Source organism: Protopterus annectens, chromosome 2.part0, assembly GCF_019279795.1.
Source record: "Protopterus annectens isolate FY-2018-M chromosome 2.part0, PAN1.0, whole genome shotgun sequence".
In the NCBI taxonomy this organism is placed as follows: Eukaryota; Metazoa; Chordata; order Ceratodontiformes; family Protopteridae; genus Protopterus; species Protopterus annectens.
In genome coordinates, this window is record NC_056728.1 from 1,719,990,522 (window position 1) to 1,720,012,740 (window position 22,219).

Genomic DNA, 22,219 nt, shown 5'->3' on the forward strand with positions numbered 1-22,219 from the left:
GGGGCATGAGCAATTGAGCAGAGGTGAGGTGTGGAGGTTGAGAAGTCATTGTGAATTATTTCTGTAAGGGGGTGGCTTAGCACTCCCTGTTTTAGAAGTAGAGGTACTCCATTGCTTAGATCTCTGCATACCCTGAGACTGTAATCTGGGGGGGGGGGGGATCTGTTTCCCCTGGGTCTAGTTTGAGATGGCCTTGAGTTGGCTGGAAAAGACCAATGTTTTGAGAGGCAATGTCTACTGAATCTTGGAGGCTGCACTTGCAAAAAATCTTTGACTGTCTGCATAGACTTAGCCTTTTCTTCCATCTTTTTTAAAACCAGATTGTCCTTGTTCAAAGGAGCATCCAATAATTTGGATTTGACATTGTCTGGCAAGGTCTGCTTCTTAAGCCAAGCATGCCTTCTGAGTACAGAACCTGTGACTGCTGCCCTGCAAGATGCTTCTAGGGCATCAAACCCACATTGCAGGGTATGCTTTCTGACTTGGCTTGCAGAATGCATAAGCTCCTGTAATTCTTTATTTTCTGTACAGTCAGGAAAGGTAGACAATTTTTGCTTAATAAGTTCTATAGTATGTTGCTGGTATTTCAGCATGTGGAACTGACAATTCAATGTTCTAATGGCGAGAGTTGCAGAGGTGTATACTTTTTTACCCGATCTGTCTAAAGCTTGGGATTCCCTGTCCAAAGGGGTGGGATTCTTAGCTGTAGTTGCTTTTATTTCTTTAGGTCCTTGGGAGATGACCTCTGGGTCAGCAGTAGGTTTTTTGAAAAGAAATTTGTGAGAGTCAGGGACTCTGTAGTACCTGTCTGGTTTCCTTGGAGCAGGGGGTAAAGTATCAGGAGTTAGACTGGATTCCATAAAGACATCATCCACAACATCCAGAAGAGCTGAAGATGTGAAAGAAGTGGTTGGCGTCGAATATTGGTAATGCGAAGAACTTCCTCAGAAGCCGGTGCCTGCACAGTGGCTCCGGACCCATCCAAGGTAGAGATATCCACAGGTTCCATAGTTAAAGAGGAGTCTCGTGGCATACTGGACTCCAAACGGGTCTTGGTAGCGGCCTGCAAATCCATCAAAGTGGGCATCAGGTACTGCAAAAGCGCCTCACTGAGTACCGGCGAACTGGCGACTAGCTTAACAGAAGCGTCATCAGCAGTTTTGGACCTGTGCGGTCTGTCTCTGTCTTCATCCTTACGTTTTTTCGGAAGATCTGTATTCAGATGGCTTACCGAAGCCATTTTTGAATATGGAGATCGAGAATAAAAGTATTTAGCTACAACAAGGGCCCGACGATGAATAGTTCAGGCATTGAACAAAGCACAAAACCGACAGCAAGGTACGTCGTGGTCTGGGCCTAAACAGGTGACGCAGTAAGAATGGAAATCTCGGTGTGGTATTTGCTTTCCACAGGCGGGACAATTGTAACTTTTTCTGACATCGGTTAGAGCAAGAAAAGAGGATCCCCAATGGGGTAGTTAGCTTTAGAAGACTTCAGGATGATTCAATTTCAGAAACATAAACTCAGGTAGCGGCCGACCGGCACTTGTGCTAACTGCTTCTGCTTCGGGATCCTCGGCAAGAAAGACTGATGTAACGGCGTCAGCTGCCTGTTTTTATACCCCTGACGGTCTGATGTCAGTCCTGAAGCGACAGCAACCGAAGCAGAAATTCTAAGCCTCTGGTATTCAGGCCGACTGAGTGCTACCCCTGGCAGGATAGCCCACGTGTGATGACTGTAACAGTGAAACACGAAGAACATCAGCCGATAACATTATGTGTGAACATTCTAGCCAGTTACCATGCTGCTGTTTAATTAACCTCCTTGTATTCAAAAGGTCAGGTCAAATACTACACTGTGTAAACTATTGGTCTGTCTTTTTAAATCAGGCTACTCCTAGATCTTAATTATAAGAGGATCTCAACTACAATGGAGTCCAATAACAGGTACTGAGCACTGGATGTTGGGCCACATGTTGGGTTTTCTGTGGCTGAAGATCCAGTAGAAGGGACTACTGCAACACTGATCACTGATCTATAAAAAGAACATCATGAACCACAAATCAGACAGACTTTTACTCATTCAGCAATATTTAAATGCAGAGAGTGAAATAAGGGCAAATCAACTTTCTTCTTTTTATTTCTTAACTTTTATGGCAGGCAGTTTAGACTCACACAATTGAACATAACAGTTGATAATTACTGCTTTGTTAGTTTCAAGTCTATGGCTAACTGCATCTGAGAGAAGTAGCCACAAGAAAATAAGCCCCAACACAAAACAAAGCCAATCCAATAAAACATACTGGAACAGGATACTGGAAGTCTTGGTTTTGTGGAGACGAAAGCGCTTAATACTTGTGTGTTTTTTATTAAAATTATTTCCATCCGGTATCCTGTTCCAGTATGTTTTATTGGATTGCCTCTGAGAGAATACAGGGATTCCTCATGATCATTGCACAGATTATTTATCAATGACATAACTGCTGTCTATTTTTTATAACTTGAAAGAACACTGCCCTTTCAGGAAGAGATTTGAACAGCGGGAATCATTTTCTTCTCATCTGTTTCAACAGACACATCACATTCACCAGTTGAGCCACACAAATGATATCTATGTAATTAGCAGCAAACATTCTGATTATTACTTTTTATTTTATTTTTCACTTTTAGGCTGTTCAGGCATACTGAAATGCCTTCATTCAACAGAGAAGTAGGAAAACAGACAGTTGTTCAGATTAAGACACACAGAGATGCGTAGTAACAAATTACACCCTCATCTGATGCCTGTATGGGAAACACTAAATGTAGTCACACCCAATAAAAGATTGCACTGACAAAAAAAAAACATATCTGCTAGTTTTCTCTGGGACAGTTTCCTTTATTTTACTGGGGCTGCAACTTATCACCTCAGATAACATACAAAATATCGGTTTGTCTACGATTTAAATATTTTGGCAAATGCAAAGCATACTATATTTTCTGCAAATGTTACTATGATTGATAACTGCAACATCCTTTCAAACATGCTGTTTACACACCAAATTATTTACAAGATTAGTTTGCTCCTTTGTTTTTTCTTATTTTAACTCCATTATTTCAGCTTTAACAGTCTGCTCAGTGCTCACTCACATTCAAACTAGGTACCAAACAGAAGGGTACAATAGTACAAAGTCACAACAATGTAAACCTGTGTTGTTGAAAATGGATAAGATGGGTCCTTCCAGTACATTGTTTATAATTATTAAATTTACAACAAAAATAGATATTCTGGTGGGAATAACATGTCAGATTAATGCTGCAGTGCAAAATGACAATGAAAAGTTACATAACAGAGTGCTTTTAACTGACGATAACAAATAGTAATCAGCATATCTCTTTTAACTTTTTTTTCTTAGCCATACCCGATAAGGCATGTGTGGTTTCTTGTCAAGTGTCAAATGATACAAGTGACACAAAGGACATACCTGTAGATAGTCTGATTCACTTAAAAAGTTATTAGGACAATAGCTTTTGGATCAATATGCATTTTCTGAACAAGAACTATGAAATGCTGATATCTATCTAGCATTAGAGAATGGGCAAACTGTACATCAGCACCCTGATTGGAGAACAAACGTTCTCCAGCAGGGCATTAATGTACAAGTAATGCCCACTGAGAAATGAGTCCGCTACTTCACGGTAGCATATCAAGCTGCCATGGAGCTCGGACTGCAAGAAAACTAACAGCCACCATTACTTTACACTCACTAAGCAACACTTCTGCTGTTTAGTCAGTGTAAAAAAAATAAACAGAAAAAAGTGTATGCATGTATGTAAGTGTATGAGTGTGTTTAAGTTTCTGTCGGTGTGACAGAGACAGGGATCTTGTCCAGCCGATATCTCTTACCCAATCAGCAGATGCTCCTCCACCAACCTTTTCTACAGCTACAAGTGATGCAGATACTGAAGTGTATAGACAAAAAGAAGTGGCGATAATAGAAGGAAGTAAACAAATCGTTGCGACACTTGCAAATAAAAATGCAAAGTCTTTTGTGAAAGACAATATTAGACATTCTGCCATGCCTACACCTGATGTTAGAAGGAAGGAGAGAGAAACAGAAGCAGTTCCTTCCCTTTCCATGGATACATAGTTTTTTTTTGCTCCTTCCCTTTGCCGATTCGGGCGATACAGAGACACCAATGAACTCCCCAACAGGGAATGAGAAAATGCAAATTTTCAGGGGAGTGATTGGAGTTTCAGAGGAATCCCTTAAAACCAGTGAGTCAGACTTGATTGTTAATATTTCACAATATAATTTAAATGAAGCAGAGAGATCCATGTTGAGCAAAGGGCTCTCATTTATACCTTCTAGGAATATTGATGTCATTGATTTGTTAATAGACATTAAACTTGTGACCAGGAATGTCTGAAGTTACATGCTATTAATATATTTAAGAAACCTTCTACCTTTATACCTATGTTACATCCTCCTCTCGAAGCTTTCGTGAGAGCATGGGAGAAGGATTTGTTGAAGATGTTTGAGTTTAACAACAGGAATAACAAACATGATTTTTTTACAATTTAAATAGACATGAATATGAGGCGCTGAAAGCTTTACAACATAATGTGAATATTACTATTAGGCCCACCAATAAGGGCAAAGCATTAGTGGTCTTAGATCATGAATTTTATAAAACTAAAATGGAAGGATTGTTAGCAGAAGCTGACACTCATAAGTCTTTAAATAATCAACAACTAAATAAAATTATAAAGGGTGTACATAGTGATTTTTATGATTTTTCTAATGAGCAACATCATAGGAAGTGACTTGTATAGATATTTTTTAGTAGAGCCACCAAGTGTTCCAACTTTCAGAGGCCTTCCCAAAATTCATAAAGATTTGTATAATCCCCCCATGAGACCTACAGTCTCGAGTAGGGGATGGTTAACTAAACCTTTATCCATATAGGTTGAAAAAGAGCTCAGGCCAATTGTTGAAAGGACTACTTCCATTATTAGAGATACATATTTTTTTAGAAATCTTCACACAATATGTGACTTTGAATGGGTATACATCTACAACATTCTTGGTTACTTTGGATGTAACCTCTTTATTTACAGCAATTTCCAATGATGTTGGGATAGATTATGTTAGATTGTTTTTAATTGAAAAAGAAATGCCCAAAGATATGATAATGAGGTGCACTATGCTTTTGGAATTAATTCTTAATAACAATGTGTTCTCTTATGATTCATACTATCTACAGACAAAAGGGGTGGCAATGTGTACTCACTGCGCCAATTCGTATGCCAATTTAGTCATGGCGTATTGGGAATACAATTTTTTTATTGATAATTTGCAGCATGGAAATAAGATCAAATATTAAAAATAATTTGTAGATGATATATTCCTCATATGGGGAGGTACAGAGGATGATTTGAAGAATTTTATCGAATATATTAATGGTACTACTAGTTTTTTGAAGTTCACAGGGAATTGGTTATCTGAAATTATAGAATTTCTTGATGTGTTGGTACAAAAAGAAGGGAATGAGATACACACAGAAATGTTTAGAAAAAGTTGTAGCAGGAATAATTTATTACATCGTAGTAGTATGCATCATCCTCACATATAGGTTCATACGTAGGTACTAGGCTATCGGCCCTAGGGTCCATACAAGCCTAGCCAAAAAATGTACCCTAGCTTTCGTCACCCAAGAAAATTATTTTCACGTGCCCCTGTTGAGCAGAGCCACAGAAGTGATCCCCAGGGTGAATTTCCCATTTCCATTCCAATCATCAAGATTCTTCTTGAAGAGTACCAATGAGGAGCTCTGTTTGACATAGATAGGTAGTCTGTTCCAGAGTATGGGAAGTCTCTGGGACAGGAATCTATTGCTCCAGCATGTTCTGTTTATTGTGGTGACAAGGTTAAGGTCCTTAGAGCGTGTAGCTCGGAGGGATTGGGATTTCTTTAAGTGGAGCATATCCAACAGCTCTGGGTTTGACATAGCTTTGTATGTTAGGCAGAGATCGCCCCTGAGTAGGCGATATGCGATGGAGTAAAGCTGTAGTTTTTTGAGACGGTCTGCATAGGGCATCTGTTTGAGGCCAGTAATCCTCTTTGTGAGGTATTTCTGTGGTCTTTCCAGTTGTTGTAGATGTCTTGTGAGGTACATACCAAAAGGGGAGTTAAGAGGCAAGCCCTAAGAGCTTCTCGACTGATTAGTCAAGATACGTTTTTCTATGATATCCTGAAGACTTTGGAAGATGATTTTTTGGGAAGAGGCTATAAAAAAGATGAATGCAGAAAGTTATTTGATGATGGTCTCATAGATAGAGAGGGTAGAAGCAAACCTTTCTTTAACAGAAATAACAACTCAGCTGCTAGTTCAAGTAATGATAAAAAGCAATTAAGGGAAGTAGAATGGTGATTCCTTTCTCCAACAATACTAGAAAGATACATGAAATCATTAAGAAAAATTGAACTATTTTGATAGTGGATGATAGAATTATGGATCTAGTAGGGACTACCTCTAGGTATTCATATAAGAATACAAAATCTCTGAAAAGGCTATTATGCTATGATAAGAATAATAGTGGTAGAATACAGTCTGCAAGGAAGGGCATGTTTCCCTGTAGGAACTGTAATCAATGTTCCTATATGGCGAATAGCAATACTTTCATACATCCCGATACTGGCAAGGTATGTATCTTGAACATTATGTGAACTGTAGGTCACATGATCTGATATATTTAGCCAGATGTACGAAATGTACGTCCTTTTATATTGGGAAAACCAACAGGACCTTGAGAGAATGCATTAGGGAACATCTATACGCCATCAATAGGGAAGATGAAAGCAATGCGCTGGCCAAACATATCATTAGTAATGATTTACCACATAAGTTTGTCTTTCTTGCAATAGAATTAGTGAATAAAACTGTTGGGTTGGGGAATTTTAGAAACTACACTGAGAAACTAGAGGTTAAATGGATTCTCAGATTGCAAGCAGATAAAGCTCATGGGCTCAATGATAGAGTTTCTCTCAAACCCTTTCTTGTTGATCGACCCTTACCACATTACACGTCAGTTAGTATAATAATAGATTTTACACACCCTAAAATACAGGATTTTCATATTGAACTATTTAGTTGATAAACTTTGTTGTGAACATTAGATCAAACTTATATGTTTTTAGAAGTGTATTGAATGTATTTTTTAAGGAAAACACAATTTTTTATTTTTTTCTATATTGTTGTTTCTTATATAAATATATTTTTTCATATACCAATATATTTATATTTTCAACATCTTTCTTCTTAATATTGCATCCAAGTACACATTGCCATCTAGAACACATTTTTGTGGAGCAGCTGAGTTGAAATGTCTTATATGTACATTTATTTTACATTCGATATTTCTTAATTTTAAGATTTTTTCATAATGTCTGTATATCTTATCAAGTGTTAATTCCTGGGAGTATTTTGTGAAGAATAATAATAATTTTATTTGTATATGATTTTTGTCTGTAGGAATGAGCTCTTTATATGGAGAAGTTCATCGTTGTTTCTTTTATTAAGTAATTGGAGCTAAGATTTGATTGGTTTACAACAGGACTTTGAATGCTGCTTTCATGTATTTAAATGATTGTTTGAGTGACTTTATGTCTGAAGCATTCTGAGTGACGTGAAAGCACTCACCAACCAGTTTATTGCTCTGCTCTGTTTTATTTTCTTTTTTAATAAACAGTCTCCTTTGCTACAGTGGTGTTGCCTCTGGAGTTTACATTTACTGAATTCACTAAATAATGACAGGCATGGGAGTTTCAGGCTTTATATCCTTCCGAAAATGCATTGTAATACAAGACCTCTTATTTTAGCAACTTTCTAAGTTTATATTTGTCCCGATTTTTAGGGCTTTGTCCCCCCATTATTTTTGGCTTTTTTGTGCTAATAGATTGAGAGCTATGCTTGTGTAAGTGACTGCGAGTGTGAAAGCAGAAGAAACTGTGTATAAGAGAGAGAATGAGCTCTCTGTAAAATTGTTGTGTTTTATTTACTTATTTATTTTTTTAAGTACTATATTATTTTTTATATATTTTTTGATGTACAATTCTTCCCCCAATCCCATTAGCATATACTACAGAAAGTTTGAAACATTAGGTGGAGGAACTATTTTACATCAAAAATATATTAAAAAAATAATATAGTACTTAAAAAATGAGAAAGTAAAATACAACAATTTTACAGACAGCCCATTCTCTAGGCTCAGTAATGCCCTTGTTGGGCCTCATAACACTCTTGGGCAGGCGTTAATTACACATTAACACACACGCTGTTGGGCATTATTGCTTGCATTATTGCTGCTTTGTTAATGAAAACGCTCCAAGCCACACCTACATCTGCGCAAAACAAAACTGTGCGTCTTATTCTGTAAAAAAACACTCAGAACATTTACTCATTTAATGCAGACTGTTAATTCCAGATTTGCTTCACTACAGGCAGACACTAATCTTAACCTAAACCAGTATGTTCAATTTTCAATACTCATCCTGACACACAGGCAAACTAAGATTAATACTTTCAGTCAGTAACATTTGCTTAGATCTTTCTGAAAACTTGTAATTTTATAGATTCATAGAAGGTTACTAGGCTATCTGCCCTACAGCCCTTACAAGCTTAGGCATATTTATCCAGAGTTGCCCCAATTGTCAGTGGTTAGGTGAGCGAAGTTTACAGAGGTAAGGGTCTACAGTAGTTAAACCAACTTCCTCCGTCCAGGAGGGAATTGGGTGCCACCCCAGGAGTGAATTTGTGGTCACTCATCCATTGATCTAGGTTGCGTTTGAAGAGGGTCAGGGATGGGGCTTCTCTTTACCCCTCTATCAAGATAGAGTTCAAAGAATTTGAAAACATCACAGCAAAAAATGAAATACATTTCCTGCCAGAGATGATAAAGATAGCACTACTTTCAGAAATATATGGATCATAAAGTTGTGAAATTTCCATATTTATATTCATAAAATAGCTATTCAGCATCACATTATCCTAGCAATTTAAAAAATATTTTCTCATACTTAAAAACAGCATATTATGATTTTTTTTTTATTTTCATTAACTTAGTCCCAAGGAGAGTAAGGGGTAATGTCAAAATCACTTTGGATATGGCTCAGCCCCTTTGCTTACAGGAATGTAGCATTGAGTAAAGCCAGACAACCCCTGTTTGATTAGAGGCGGTGACATCTAAGGATTCAGTCAGGGAAGGATGAGCAAGAGTGGCTGACACCAGCTTACCCGTCCTTTGGAATGAAGGTTGCTAGGCTCACAGCGCTGGTGACACCTGCCAGTGGCTGGATATATTACCCTCATGCAAAAGCTGTGCTGACTCACACTGCATCAGCAGGGATCCCACAGCAAAGCTGGCAGGATATGAGGTGTATGGGGCATCACGTATGCCTTCTCTCCATAAGCAGGCAACTATGGTTGTCTGTGAGCAGCCTACAAGAAGGGTAGGGTGCTCTATAGGACTCACAGCTGACCTGTTCCCTATCACATGACTCCTACTCCTGGGGGAAAGAATAGGCCAATAAGGTGTCCCAGTTAGAAATAAAAGAATCAAAGGGGCTTTTACCTAGGCTGAAGATGCCTAACTCTCTCTTCTACAGAATGAATGGGTCAACAGTGTGGAGAAAGTGTAGCCACTGCACAGGGTCCTGCAGAGTTGGGGAGGAGTGTGGAGTACTTCAGACAGGAACTAGTCTTCTGGAGTTCAGCTATGGTGTTCAACCTAGACTGACTTTAAAGAATAAGCTGGAGTCTACTCCCTGCAGGGTGGATGAGCAGTCACATTTCCAGGCACACTAACTGACATATCAGACAGTTAATGTAGGCTTGCAAAGAAAGGTTACCTACTTATGACCCTAGAACAAGTTGACATGTCACTTCCAGGTGCACAACCCATACATTATGAATTACCAGAAAGTGAGGCACAGTGAAAATGACATTTGCAGTTCCACCCTGCACTGTTCTCCCCTGCCTAATTTACTAAACAATTACCCTCCTACCCAGCAATTCAGCTCCCTGCAGGCTGAGGTGTTTCATGGACACTGTTTTTTCTCTTCCTCTGCCTTCTTACTCTGTTTATTGCAAAATAAACTCCTTTTCTCTTCATATTCAGACTCTTAACATCCATTGTACAGAACGAGCATACATCTTTGGTCTGAAACCTCCATTGTAGGGTATAACTATACTTCTTTGGTCTGAAATGTGCTGGTCCAACTCAAAATATTGTTTCTTGCTGGCAGCAGATGCCTGGGTTGATACAACACATTGCCTCTTTGCCCAATATACTTAAGATGCAACCACACTTAACATAGGGTGAAGAATATGACTTCACTTACCTTAACTCATTACATCTGAGTGATGCCTCCATGTGCATCTGCAGTTAACTCCTACTGACCCCTGTAGGCATCAAATATTGCTTGTTCATATTTCCATCAATAATTCCAAAACCAAGCTATGTTCAAGGTTTTAAGAGCTTTCATCTTAAAGCTTACACAATGGCAAACTCAACTGCATTAATATTTGACCTCTGTCTAGTGCAGGTAAAGAGATATTAACTGTTTTTTTTATATTAATTTACATAGATATAATTTTCACATTTTTCCAGATATTTCAACAACCACGTAACACAGACAGAACTCCTTAGCCTAATACAAAAGATCTCAGCTAGATGAATAAAATGCTGCTGACTTATGTGTGCAACTTGAGTGGTTGCTGAGATATGTTGTTTGCAAAATATTACAAACATAATAGTTACTGTGTTTACTGTGACTTATAAAATTCACTTTAAGACCTGGAACCTAAAGAATACTTCCACTATAAAAATAGTTTGTGCTGAAGGGTTTGCCATTTCTATTTCTTTCATAATCCCTATGATTCCAGACATATGAACATTTGTTTGAAATGGGAGGACAAAATTCAATTCTGTCAAAAAGCTTAGGCTCCGCCCATTGAAAGTTACAGCGCAAACTTCCTGAACTCCACTGGAGTAAATGGTTCATCACATTAATTCATTAATTCACTAGCTGTTAAATATAACATCTACATTATCCCAAACTAGCCTTTAACTTTCAGTTTACTTACCCAATTCTACTGAACTGCATTACTTCATCTGTTGAATGTTACTATTTGATATATCCTACTTAGACAGTTTTTGCCCACTAATTTCCATTAACTTCTCATACAATGTTGTGCTAGACATGTATACAGTTAATCTTCTGATAGGGTAGAACCTATACTTTATTTTCCTCATACAGGTATAGACCTTTCTGTGCCAGCCCTGGGAACAACTCAATTGCTTACAACCACACCACAATACTTAATATAACCTTATTTCAGTCTTATTTTTCTCCATGCATGGAAAATTAACTTGGAGGGTGGCCTAATGGTTAAGGTGTTTGCCTTACAAACACAAGGTGCAGGGTTTGAGTTTCACAAGGGATGATTGGCTAGGCTTACAATGGCTTGCAAAGGCAGTTAGCCTAGTACTAACCTGTGAACCTATCATAATCACCATTAATTGCAGTCACTCACACTCCATTGTGGTCCTTCAACTACCACATAAAAGACTTAGTTTCTACAGACCTAAACATATGCACTATTAGGGACAGATATGTTGCATTTAAGGCAGGAGCCAATGTATACAGGATACCTGTATTAAGCACCTCTGAATCCTGGCTAATAAATTTCATCTACTCAAATACCTGTCATATATAACTGACGCATATACACATCTATGGAAAAATGGTGGTTCAGTCTTGATCCCTAAAACAAAAAATCCTTGCCCCCTGACTATTTCTACCAAATGCAAGGAGGTCAGTGACCACAACTTTGTCCTTGTCAAATGCATCAAGAAAACCACAAGAAGTTAATGCTGCCTCATTCTCTATGGTCCTCCTACCAATATCAGACTGTTAGAAAACATTCTTGTGAACATTATTTATTTTATTTATTTATTTATTTGCAGTTGGTTTACCAGGATAGTCCATTGGGCCAAAAGAACCCATTTTCAATGGAGTCCTGGGGAGAAAAGCTCCAGCACAGACAAAATTAGGTACATACAAGATTGCTAAATATAATGATAATTATACAATAGTAGATAAAACATTTAGCCCAAAATTCAAGAAGCATTCAAACAATACAATAAATGAAGATTAATGCGAAGTAAGTGAGCTGAGACAGTAATGTGATTTACATAACAGAGTTGTAATTGAGAAGGAACATAACATTACATTACAGAGTAGTTATTCTGAAGGAACACAAGCTTTGTTAGGTAAAGTTGAGTATGAAGGCATAGAGGAGGTTGGATGCCATATATTTATGAGGGGTGGGAGCAAGAACAATCCCATTGGGACCTGAGATGTGTATGGAGAGAGTTTTTGAATATGTAGTGATTAGAGGTGGTACGAATGGATGGTGGGAGTGAGTTCCAGAGACGGGACAGGTTAGAGGATAGTAAGTGTTTACCTGGGGGATAAGATGGTTTATGAACTTTGAGTAGGTTTTGATTGTTGGACCTTAAGACTCTATTTGGTAGGTGCATTTTGAAGGCAGAAGACAGGGAGGGACAAAGAGAGGGGTTAAGAATGAGCTTATGAGCTAAAGTCAGCTGTATATAGATAAGATGATTAGATAGTTCAAGCCAATTTAGTTTATGGAGAGAGGAACAGTGGTGGGTGGAGGACCTATGGCTATTTGCGAATTTGGCAATTTTGTTATAGCAGGAGGAAAGCTGGCTTTTTAGAGAGGTCTGAAGATTAGTCAGTAGTGGAGCCCTGTAGAGAAGAGAGGGGATGAGAAAGGAGGAAGCGAGAGTGATTTTGGATGAGCTAGTAAGATACTGATTCTGCCGGTAGAGCATACCTAGTTTTTGATGAGTTTTCTTAATATTTAGTTGTAGATGGGAGTTGAATTTAAGCTGATTGTCAATTAGAACACCTAGTAGCTTAGTTTCAGATACTAGTTCCAAGGGTGAGTTGTTTTGGCTGGTAATTGAGAAAGAGTTTATATCGAAAGAAGTAGATTTGGAGGGGGTAAATACCATTAGTTTTGTTTTGGAGGCATTGAGTGCTAAGTGATTTATTTTCATCCAATGCTCAGAAATTGAGAAAGCTTCCTGAGTAAGTTTTTGGAGCAGAGAGGGGGAGGTGGCAGAGCAGATAATGGTAGAATCGTCTGCATATTGGATGATGTTTGCAAATGGGATGGATTTGTGGAAGTCGTTTATAAATATATTAAAGAGGAGAGGACCAAGAATAGATCCTTGGGAAACTCCAGTGGGGGTGCTAAGGAAGGAGGAAGTGGCTTTCTTCCATATTACAGCTTGGTATCTGTTTGATAAATAACTGGAGAACCAATTTATGGAGGAGGGAGAGAGATTAAGTTCTGACAGTTTGGATAGGAGCAGGCTGTGTGAAATAGTGTCGAAGGCCTTGGAGAGGTCTAGTAGTAAGGTGGAAACAATGTGACCGGAATCGCGAGCTGTATTAACAGTCTCAAGAAAGGACAGGAGGGCTGTCATAGTGCTATGATTTGGCCTGAATCCGTGTTGTGTAGGGGTTAAAAGGTTGTTATCTAAGAGATGTGGTAGGAGTTGAAGCTGGATACACTTTTCCAGAAGTTTAGATATGGGGGACAGGATAGCAATAGGACGGAAGTTGTTGACGTTGCAATTGTTGCCTCCTTTGTGGAGGGGGATGATGAAGGCTTGCTTCCATAGTAGGGGCACTGTGCATTCATGGATGGAGCGGTTGATTAGAATGCTGATGGGATAGGCAATAGCTTCTGCGGCTATACTTAGGAAGTAAGAGGGAATGTTGTCAGGAGCATTGGTACAAGGCTTCAGTTTCTGAAGGAGTTTCTTTATGGTGGAAGTGGGAATAGGTTTAAATGAGAATAGAGAAGAGTTGGAAGAGAGAATTTGAGGAAGATATGGGTGAAGAGGGAGTTAGAGTAGTGGAAGAGGTGGAAGATAGATGGTGAGAAGATGAGAGTGAGGAGGAAGTGGTGATGATGGGAGGGTTGTTTGTGGGAGAGATTGGGGGTGTATTAGGTAATGAGGAGGGGTGTATGAAGGAGGATGTGAGTTTGCTAATAGAGTCGATGAAAAGGAGTTGAACTGTGTAGCTAGATCTAGGTCTGGGATATTTGGGTCTGGGGTTGGGGTGTGTGGTTTGCTGGGGTTTAGGAGGGTAGAGATTCCCTTCCAAAATTTTTGTGGGTTAGTTTTATTGTTGTTTTGGAGTGTGAAGAAGTATTTTTGTCTGTCAGAGATTATAAGCTTTTTTACTTTATTTCAAGGGTTTTGTAAGCAATATGTTGTTCTGGGGTCTTATTTCTCAGATAGAGTCCCCAGGCTTTGTCTCTAAGGCGCATGATTGATAGTGTGGTTTTGGTTAACCAGGGGGCAGAATTTGTTTTATTCTTTTGTTCTTAGAGGAGCTTGGGAATCAAGTATTTCTAAGAAGGTAAAGTTGAAGTGAGCAACTGCGTCTTCTAAAGGTAGTGTCTTTAGATTGTTCCAATTAACTGCTTTTAGGGAATATATGAAGGTTGATGGGTTGAAGTTTTTGTCATTGCGGGTAGTGATGAAATTATGGGTGCGGTAAGAGATGCAAGGGAGACAGCGAGTGAAAGTAGGCAAATGATCACTAAGAGGGTCGGGAAGAGTACCACTGTCTGGGAAATAGTGGGGATGTGACACTAGAATCCAGTCAAGGATGGTGCCACAGGAGGGGTTTGTAGATGGGTGTGTTATTGTATTGATTAGCTGGGAAAACTTAAATAGGTTGATGTTAAGAGGGTTGGTTGAAGACTGGATGGAGGCCCAGTTGATGTTTACATCTCCTAAGATTATGGTTTCATTGCTGATATTGTTAGAGAGCCATGAGAGGATGTTTTCAAGTGTGGAAATATTGTCCCCTGGGGGGATGTAAAGGGATGCTAGACAGATGTGTTTGTGCTTGTTAACTTGTAGGAGAGTGAGGAGTACTTCAGCATTGTTAAATTTTGGAGTAGGTTTGTTATAGGGGGTGACTAGTAAGGAAGAAGAATATAGGAGAGAAACTCCACCGCCTTTTTTTTGGGTCCTGTCTTTTCTAAGGATTGAATAGCTAGGTGGAGTAATTTCAGAATCCTTTATAGAGGGTTTTAACCATGTTTCTGAAATAGATAGTATGTCAGGTTTGTTATACATGAGCCATGCATGAAGGGTAGGGACTTTATTGACAATACTTTGTGAGTTTAGAGAAGTAAATAATATTGGCCTGTGTGAGGAGGAAGAGGTGGAGGGGCCAGGGTTGGGATGGATGTCACCAGATAAAAGGCTGGTGATGAGATGAAAGATTGGGTTAGAAAGGAATTTGAGTAGAGTGAGGAAACGATTAGGATCTGTAGTGATGATCAGAGGGTCTTTAGCTACTATGGGGATAGGGTTTCTCAGTGAGGGGAAAACTTTGAATGAGAAGGTTAGAAGTTGTGTTATTGGGTATAGATGGGGAGAAATTGGAGAGTTTAAGGGTGAGAGAGGGGAGTTCAGGTGGTAGGTTGTGTGATAAAGTCGTGAATGATAAGAAGTAGGAGGCTGGGTGAGGTAATAAAGATATGATAGTTTAAGAGATAGTAATAGTAAAATAGAGATAGATGGGGGATTTAAAGGCATGACTAAAAATGTTACTTGGTGTTACGTGTTATGGTTGTCTTATGTGTTTTGTAAGTTTATTGCACAGTGGATAAGGAAAGTGTAACAGGGTCGAGTGGAGTAGAGTTAGTAGGAGTAGTGCTAGGGGTGTGTTTAGAAAATGAAGTGTAGTATTTTAGGTTAGCTGTAGGTGTGGTTACAATAGGATGCTAGGTTGATAGGGGTGTGTCTAGGGAGTTGTGGGTGATTGGTGTAGGGAGGAAGTGGGTGTGGTTACAAGAGGGATATAGCTAGAGGCACTAGGGGCGGGTGGGATTTGGGGGCAGGGAGGGGAGCGGAGTGAGCCCGTAGGGCGAACGGAGCGGGAAGAGACAAAGGAGTAGATAATGGCTCAGAAGAAAACAATCAGTAAAGTAGAATAACAGTAGGTAAGTTAAAACAGGTAATGTAAACAGTATGAACTATAGGGGTAGGTGATGAGGCAGATTTATAGTAGACAAGTAGGAATAGGAGGGTGGTTTGACAAGGGCCAGGGGAAAAGAAAAGTGTAATTAATGGACTAAAAGATACAGGTAGAGATCAGCGTAACCAGTAAGTGTAGCAAAGAGCCGAAAGGGAGGAAATCATAGAAGTAGAAGGGTGCCACCTAGTGGTCGAAAGGTTTAGATTTAGTTGTATGGAGGTAAGGAAGGGGTAAAAAAGGGAATGAGAAGGGGAAAAAGCAGTATTAAAGGATAGGAGATGGGAATAACAATGGTAGTGATGGCAGTGCAATGAATGAGGGTCTGGTCAAATAGTTGATGGAGACTGGTGCTGTTGGCTGCTGGCAGTCCTGGGCAAGTAGGTAATCTAGGCACACAGTTGAGAAGTTTAGGATTAAACATGTAGTACAAACATACTTTGACAGTCTTTTCTTTTAAGTTTGGATGATATCCCCGACGAATTATGGGGTTGGGGCTTAGTGGACACAGTTCTGGTCTTCAAGGAGGGCAGAGACACTTATATAGGAGAATAGCTGGGTCCAGTTAGTCAAATCTGAAGGATATTTTGACAGTCTTTTCTTTTAAGTTTGGATGATATCCCCGACGAATTATGGGGTTGGGGCTTAGTGGACACAGTTCTGGTCTTCCAGGAGGGCAGAGACACTTATATAGGAGAATAGCTGGGTCCAGTTAGTCAAATCTGAAGGATATTTTGACAGTCTTTTCTTGCTACATCATCCTTGATAATGCCTGCATTTAACTTATCAGCTTCTACATTTCTCAGGCTTTCTCTAGTACCATCTGGTCAATTACTACAAGAGATAATAGCTCTACTTTGGATGCATAGTTGGAAGTTCAGGTTCTGATCCAGTTAAGAGTCCTAGGTATTTAAAAGAGAAGGTAGTTTCCATTTTTCTGGGAGGGGGGGGTGGTTAGTGGTTGAATACTGTTAAGGCTAAAGAATCAGCTTTCATGTTTTGTGAAGTCAGAAAAAAACATACATTTGGTTTTATTTGAGTTAAGGAGTAGTTTTCCTCAATTTATCCAGTTGGTAAAGGATATCAGGTTTTGTTAGAGATGAGATTTAATGTTTTCTGAGGAAGAATGTGACCTATTGATGACCATGTTATGTGAGCCGACTAGGATGAGGAGTTGTGAACTGTCTAAAAGAAGTCTGATAACGTATATGGAAAGTAGAAAAGGTAAAAAAACAGAGCCTTGGGGGAGTCCTTTGAGAAGCATGGCTTTGGCTGAATGAAAAACGGAATGTTAGTATGCTTATGGCTAAATCTGAATGACATGACTTTTTGAGAAAAAGTAATGTAACTGCAATTTCTGGTGTTCTTCAAATGAATATTTCTACCACCTATTTTGAACACACTGCTTCCAACTGTATTTATTAGAATATAGGTTTGTGTATACTAGTTCATAACTACATTTATTACAATATAGTTGTTTATTACAATATAGTTGTATGTCCTGTTTGGAAGTTGCTGCCTCTTAGTCCATGATCGTTACTGATAAATGCCCTTAAATTGGTCAACTTACAAGTAAATAAAGTATGTGCACATTCAAGGAAACACAAATATTCAGTCAAAATACCTTCATTTCTACATAACATTAAATGGCTTAAAGAATTATAAGCATAACTTATTTTCATTTACCTGAAGGATGAGCAAATCCTTTCCCACATATGTTACAAGTCACTGGTAGCCTCTTCTTCTTTGACTTTATGACAGGAGTGGTGCCATGCACCTCCAGTCTGTGTGCTTCCATATCAGCCTTGGAGGCTTTTGATTCTCCACACTCATCACAAGTGATTGGTTTTTGGTTTGCAGTACGGCATCGCCTCAAGTGCACCTCCAGTCTGCAGTTGAAAGTGAAACTCTTGTTGCAAAATTTGCAAGAATAATTCTGTTTTGAGGATAATGCATCTCTTCGACCTTTTCTACAAATGGACGTTTTCAGTGATTCCTGGTCATCAATATTATCGATATTCCCTTCTGTCTTTTCAGGTTCAAAGATCTCTCCTTCATCAATCTCAATTATTGTTTCCTCATTGCTTACCAGTACCTTTTTCTCTTTCATGTTCTCTTCCTCCTCAAAATCTTCATCAGTTTCCTTCAATAGTTCTGAGATAAAAGACAGACACTTAGTTACAAGAGTGCTTTTACTTTCTGCATTTTCAATCTCATTAGCTTTAGACCTTAAAAGCAATACACTTCTTCATAAGATTTATGAAAGTGTTGTGCTCCATATTTTTAATGCCTGATTCTGTTTCATAAACACTTATTTCACTCCAAGCTGCCCAGCCATAACTTAAGATAATCATGTAAAGTAATTGAAAAATAAATGCAACAGTGTTAGCATTTAAATGCAACTGTCAAAAGTTGAGTCATTACCTGCACACTCCATTGCCTGGCAAACTGACTGCAGGTTTGGGAATGATTCAGCCATGGTATACAGCACAGCACAGAACTTTACAGCAGAGATGGATTTCTCTTCAAGGATTTCATGAAGAATTTTCTTTATTGACTCAGTGGGACTTTTTTGGTCACAGCAACCCTTTATCAGCTAAAAATGCAAAACAAAGTACTCATAAGCAAGTACTCATCAGAGGTGTATATTCATGAGAGGGCTTTCTGCAATGCGCACACTGGCAATTACTTTCCAGGGCCATCTTTCTTACAGTTCTTCATAACTTCTAAAGACCCATGTTCAATGGGGACATGCTGTTGTTGTCCCACAATAGCAAATTTGCATGCAGATTTAAGACTGAATTCCCAAAAGTTCCCAGTTACTAATCCTCAGTTCAAATTAGGTACCAAACAGAAAGGTGCAATAGTACAAAGTCACAACAATGTAAACCTGTGTTGTTGTAAATGGACAAGATGGGTCCTTCCAGTACATTTTTTATAATTATTAAACTTACAACAAAAACAGCTATTCTGGTGGGAATAACATGGAAAACATATAACCACTTGAGAAATGAAAGAAAGAGGAAGAATAGAATAAATGTGAAAAGGCAATGCAAACTGCATAATAAGTTATAGCAACAAACACAGAAATCATTTTGAAATATACAATTTAATGTCCAATTCTGTTTACACACTCCCACCAGTTGTAGTAAATATTTGAAAAATAGTGGTCTACATGGGTGCTGTGGTAGCGTTGTCGCCTCACAGTAAGAAGTTGTCCTGTTCGATTCTCAGCTAGAACATCTTCTGTGTGGAGACATGCGTGAATGGGTGTACCTTCGTTGAAGGTTGTGCGTCAGGGCCGGCAACTCGGCATGTAAAAATCTACTGCCAATCATTAGCGGATCGGAGTTCCACTGTGGCGACCCCTAACCGGGAAAAAGTCAAAAGACACAACAACAACAAGTGGTCTACATTTATTTTGATCACCTTTTCTGTAAAACATTTGGATTAATAAATAATTAAAGTGCGTATGTCTTTTTATTAGTATTGACAAGGAAAGTTTTTTTAGCAAGGCAATGTGTATAGGGTAAGCACATGAGTATGGGTAGGCGCCCCTCCTGCACTACTTTACTCATATTTGCTAACCCTAACCTTAACCTTATCCCTGTTTCCTAACCCCAACCCTACACATTACCTTACTAAAAAAAAACTTTATCTAACAGTATCACTATGCAAACAGTGTAAACAATCTCATCAGGAGATTGCTTGATTTCTTTTTGTGATTGATATTGCTTCAGGTTGCTGTTTTTTCATTTGTTTAACCCTGCTGCTGACATTAATTACACCAAATTAAACAATCTGAAAACATTGGTTAAGAATAGCTATAATGACAGTGATTTAATAATTAGAAAAATTTTACCCACTTTATAGGAAAAATTAAAGTTACATTAATATAATACAAACATGAATTGCAATATGAATTGAAGAGAAAAAACATGGTTGAGGACAGAAATAGACTGAAGTAAGGAAGTGAGTGAAGATGAGAGAGTAAAGAGCTGTAAGGTTTGAATAGGTACTAGCTCATATTTAAGGACATAGTTTATCCTGGGGTTGAGCAAGAACAGAGCCACATTTTGGCTAGGAAGTTTTTCAGCATGGATTTAAAGGGCTGGAGTGAGGGTATTCACCTGATGGATACAGGTAAGGAGTTCCAAGCCTTAGCAACATTGTAGGAGTACAGACCATGCCCTGCAGATTTCATGAGCTTGTGGACAGAGAAGAATTTTTGGTCAATGGATAACAATGACCAATTGGGAACACAGTTGTGTAGAATGGTATTTAGTGCTGGACAAGCAGGTGGATGCTGAGTAATTTTATATGTGGTAAGAAGCTGTGTATATGTTAGTTGATGGGGTAGTTCTAACCAGTTAAGGCTTTTTAGTGCTATACAGTAGTGAGTTCTGAAAAGGGTATTTTATTTTATTTTATTTATTTTACATTTGTTGACCGGGCTAGTCTAACTGGATATATGTCCATTTTCAGTAGAGGCCCAGGGAGAAAAGCTCCACTACAGATAATAGTAAACATCAGGCACAGTAATTTTTTAAGATAAGAATGCAAACTTTAACATAGTAGCTTAGTAATCATATAATTGACATTTGTATAAAAGGAAACAGAGACAAGTATTAATAAGGTAGAGACATGTTCCTACAGTAGAGAGCTTGCTAATCAAGTTCAAACTCTGTAGTAATTTCTAAGAAAGACTAAGTTAGTACTGACTTTAGTTAGTTTACAGCTCATAATCTCAGAGTTTAATAAAAAGGTGGACATAGCCCAGCAGTAGTGAGATAAGTATACAGTGAATATGATAAAAGGAGATTATTAGTCTGGGTTGGTGCATGGGCATAGCCAGTGTGATTTAAGGTATTCTTTAAGTTGCTTTTTGAAAAGTAGTGTAGAGGAAAGAGATGAGAGTTCACTGGGGAGCAGGTTCCAGGTTTTCCCCACAGTGTTGGAGAACAGTGAGTCCAAATTTAGCCACTTTATTACAGCATTGTTCAAGTTTTGATTTTTGTGATGTCAGAAGGTTAGGAAGGATGGGAGACCATAAAGTAGTAAGAGGTAAGTAGTGGCAAGTGCAGTTTTACTTGTACTAGTGAGAAAGTTTTTGGCTCTGTAAAGCAAGTTTTTGGTGAGTTTTTTAATGTAATTTTGTATAAGCAGGTCGAATTTAAGATTATCATTCATTATCATCGCTATTAATTTGTTATGAGAAGCAACTCAATGGTTGTATTATTAAGAGAAAAGATTTTAATTTTTTTTCTCTTTCATGACAGAGATTTGGGGAAAAAGTAGTTTGTTTTTTTTTTGTTTGTTTTTTTTTTTTGGTTGAGCATGAGTTGTGAGTTACAAAGCCATCTTTTGGTGGCTATTAAAGCTTCTTGAGTAACTTTTTGGAGATGTGCCAGATGTTCATAGGTTCATACTAGGCTATCTGCCCTAGGGCATTTGCAATCCTAGCCAGAGTGTGTTTGGCTTTCGCCACCCATTTTAAATGTTTTACTATGCCCTTTTTCGAGGTTAGTTTACTGTGCCTTTGTCTAGCAGTGACACAGAAGTGATACCCGGGGTAAACCTACGATCTCCCATCCACTCGGCAAGATTTCTCTTGAAGAGAGTCAGTGAGGGACTCTGCCTAACTTGGACTGGGATTCTATTCCAGAGTGAAGGGAGCCTCTGGGTTATGAATATGTCCCTCCAGCATGTCCTATTTATTTCAGTGTTGAGGTTCAAGTCCCTCGAGCGCGTAGTTCGTTGGGATTTGGATTTTCTGAGGTGCAGCATGTCCATTAATTCTGGGTTGGACATGGCTTTATACGTCAGGCACAGATCGTCTCTAAGCAGGCGGTATGCAACCGAGTAGAGCTGGAGTTTCTTTAACCGGGAAGCATATAGCATCTGTTTGAGCCCTTTGATCCTCTTGGTGAGGTACTTTTGGGGTCTTTCTAGTTGCTGCAGGTGTCGGGTAAGGCACATCCTGAAAGGGGCAATGTATTCAATTATGGGCCTGATGAGGGATGAGTAAAGAGGCACAATGACCTCCCTTGATCTAGATGTGAATCCCTTCATGATCAG

General features: G+C 38.7%; 1 protein-coding gene across 1 annotated transcript in view; it reads right to left on the minus strand.

The window, feature by feature from the left end:
- The window catches only part of ZBTB40 (zinc finger and BTB domain containing 40), a 919,023-nt gene that overhangs the window by 268,338 nt on the left and 628,466 nt on the right, over window positions 1–22,219 (minus strand). Inside the window, exons 12-13 of the mRNA XM_044060434.1 lie at window positions 18,566–18,737; window positions 17,828–18,295 (exon numbers count right to left, since the gene is read on the minus strand). Of these exons, the coding sequence (XP_043916369.1) occupies window positions 17,828–18,295; window positions 18,566–18,737 (640 nt within the window). The remainder of the gene's footprint in view (window positions 1–17,827; window positions 18,296–18,565; window positions 18,738–22,219) is intronic.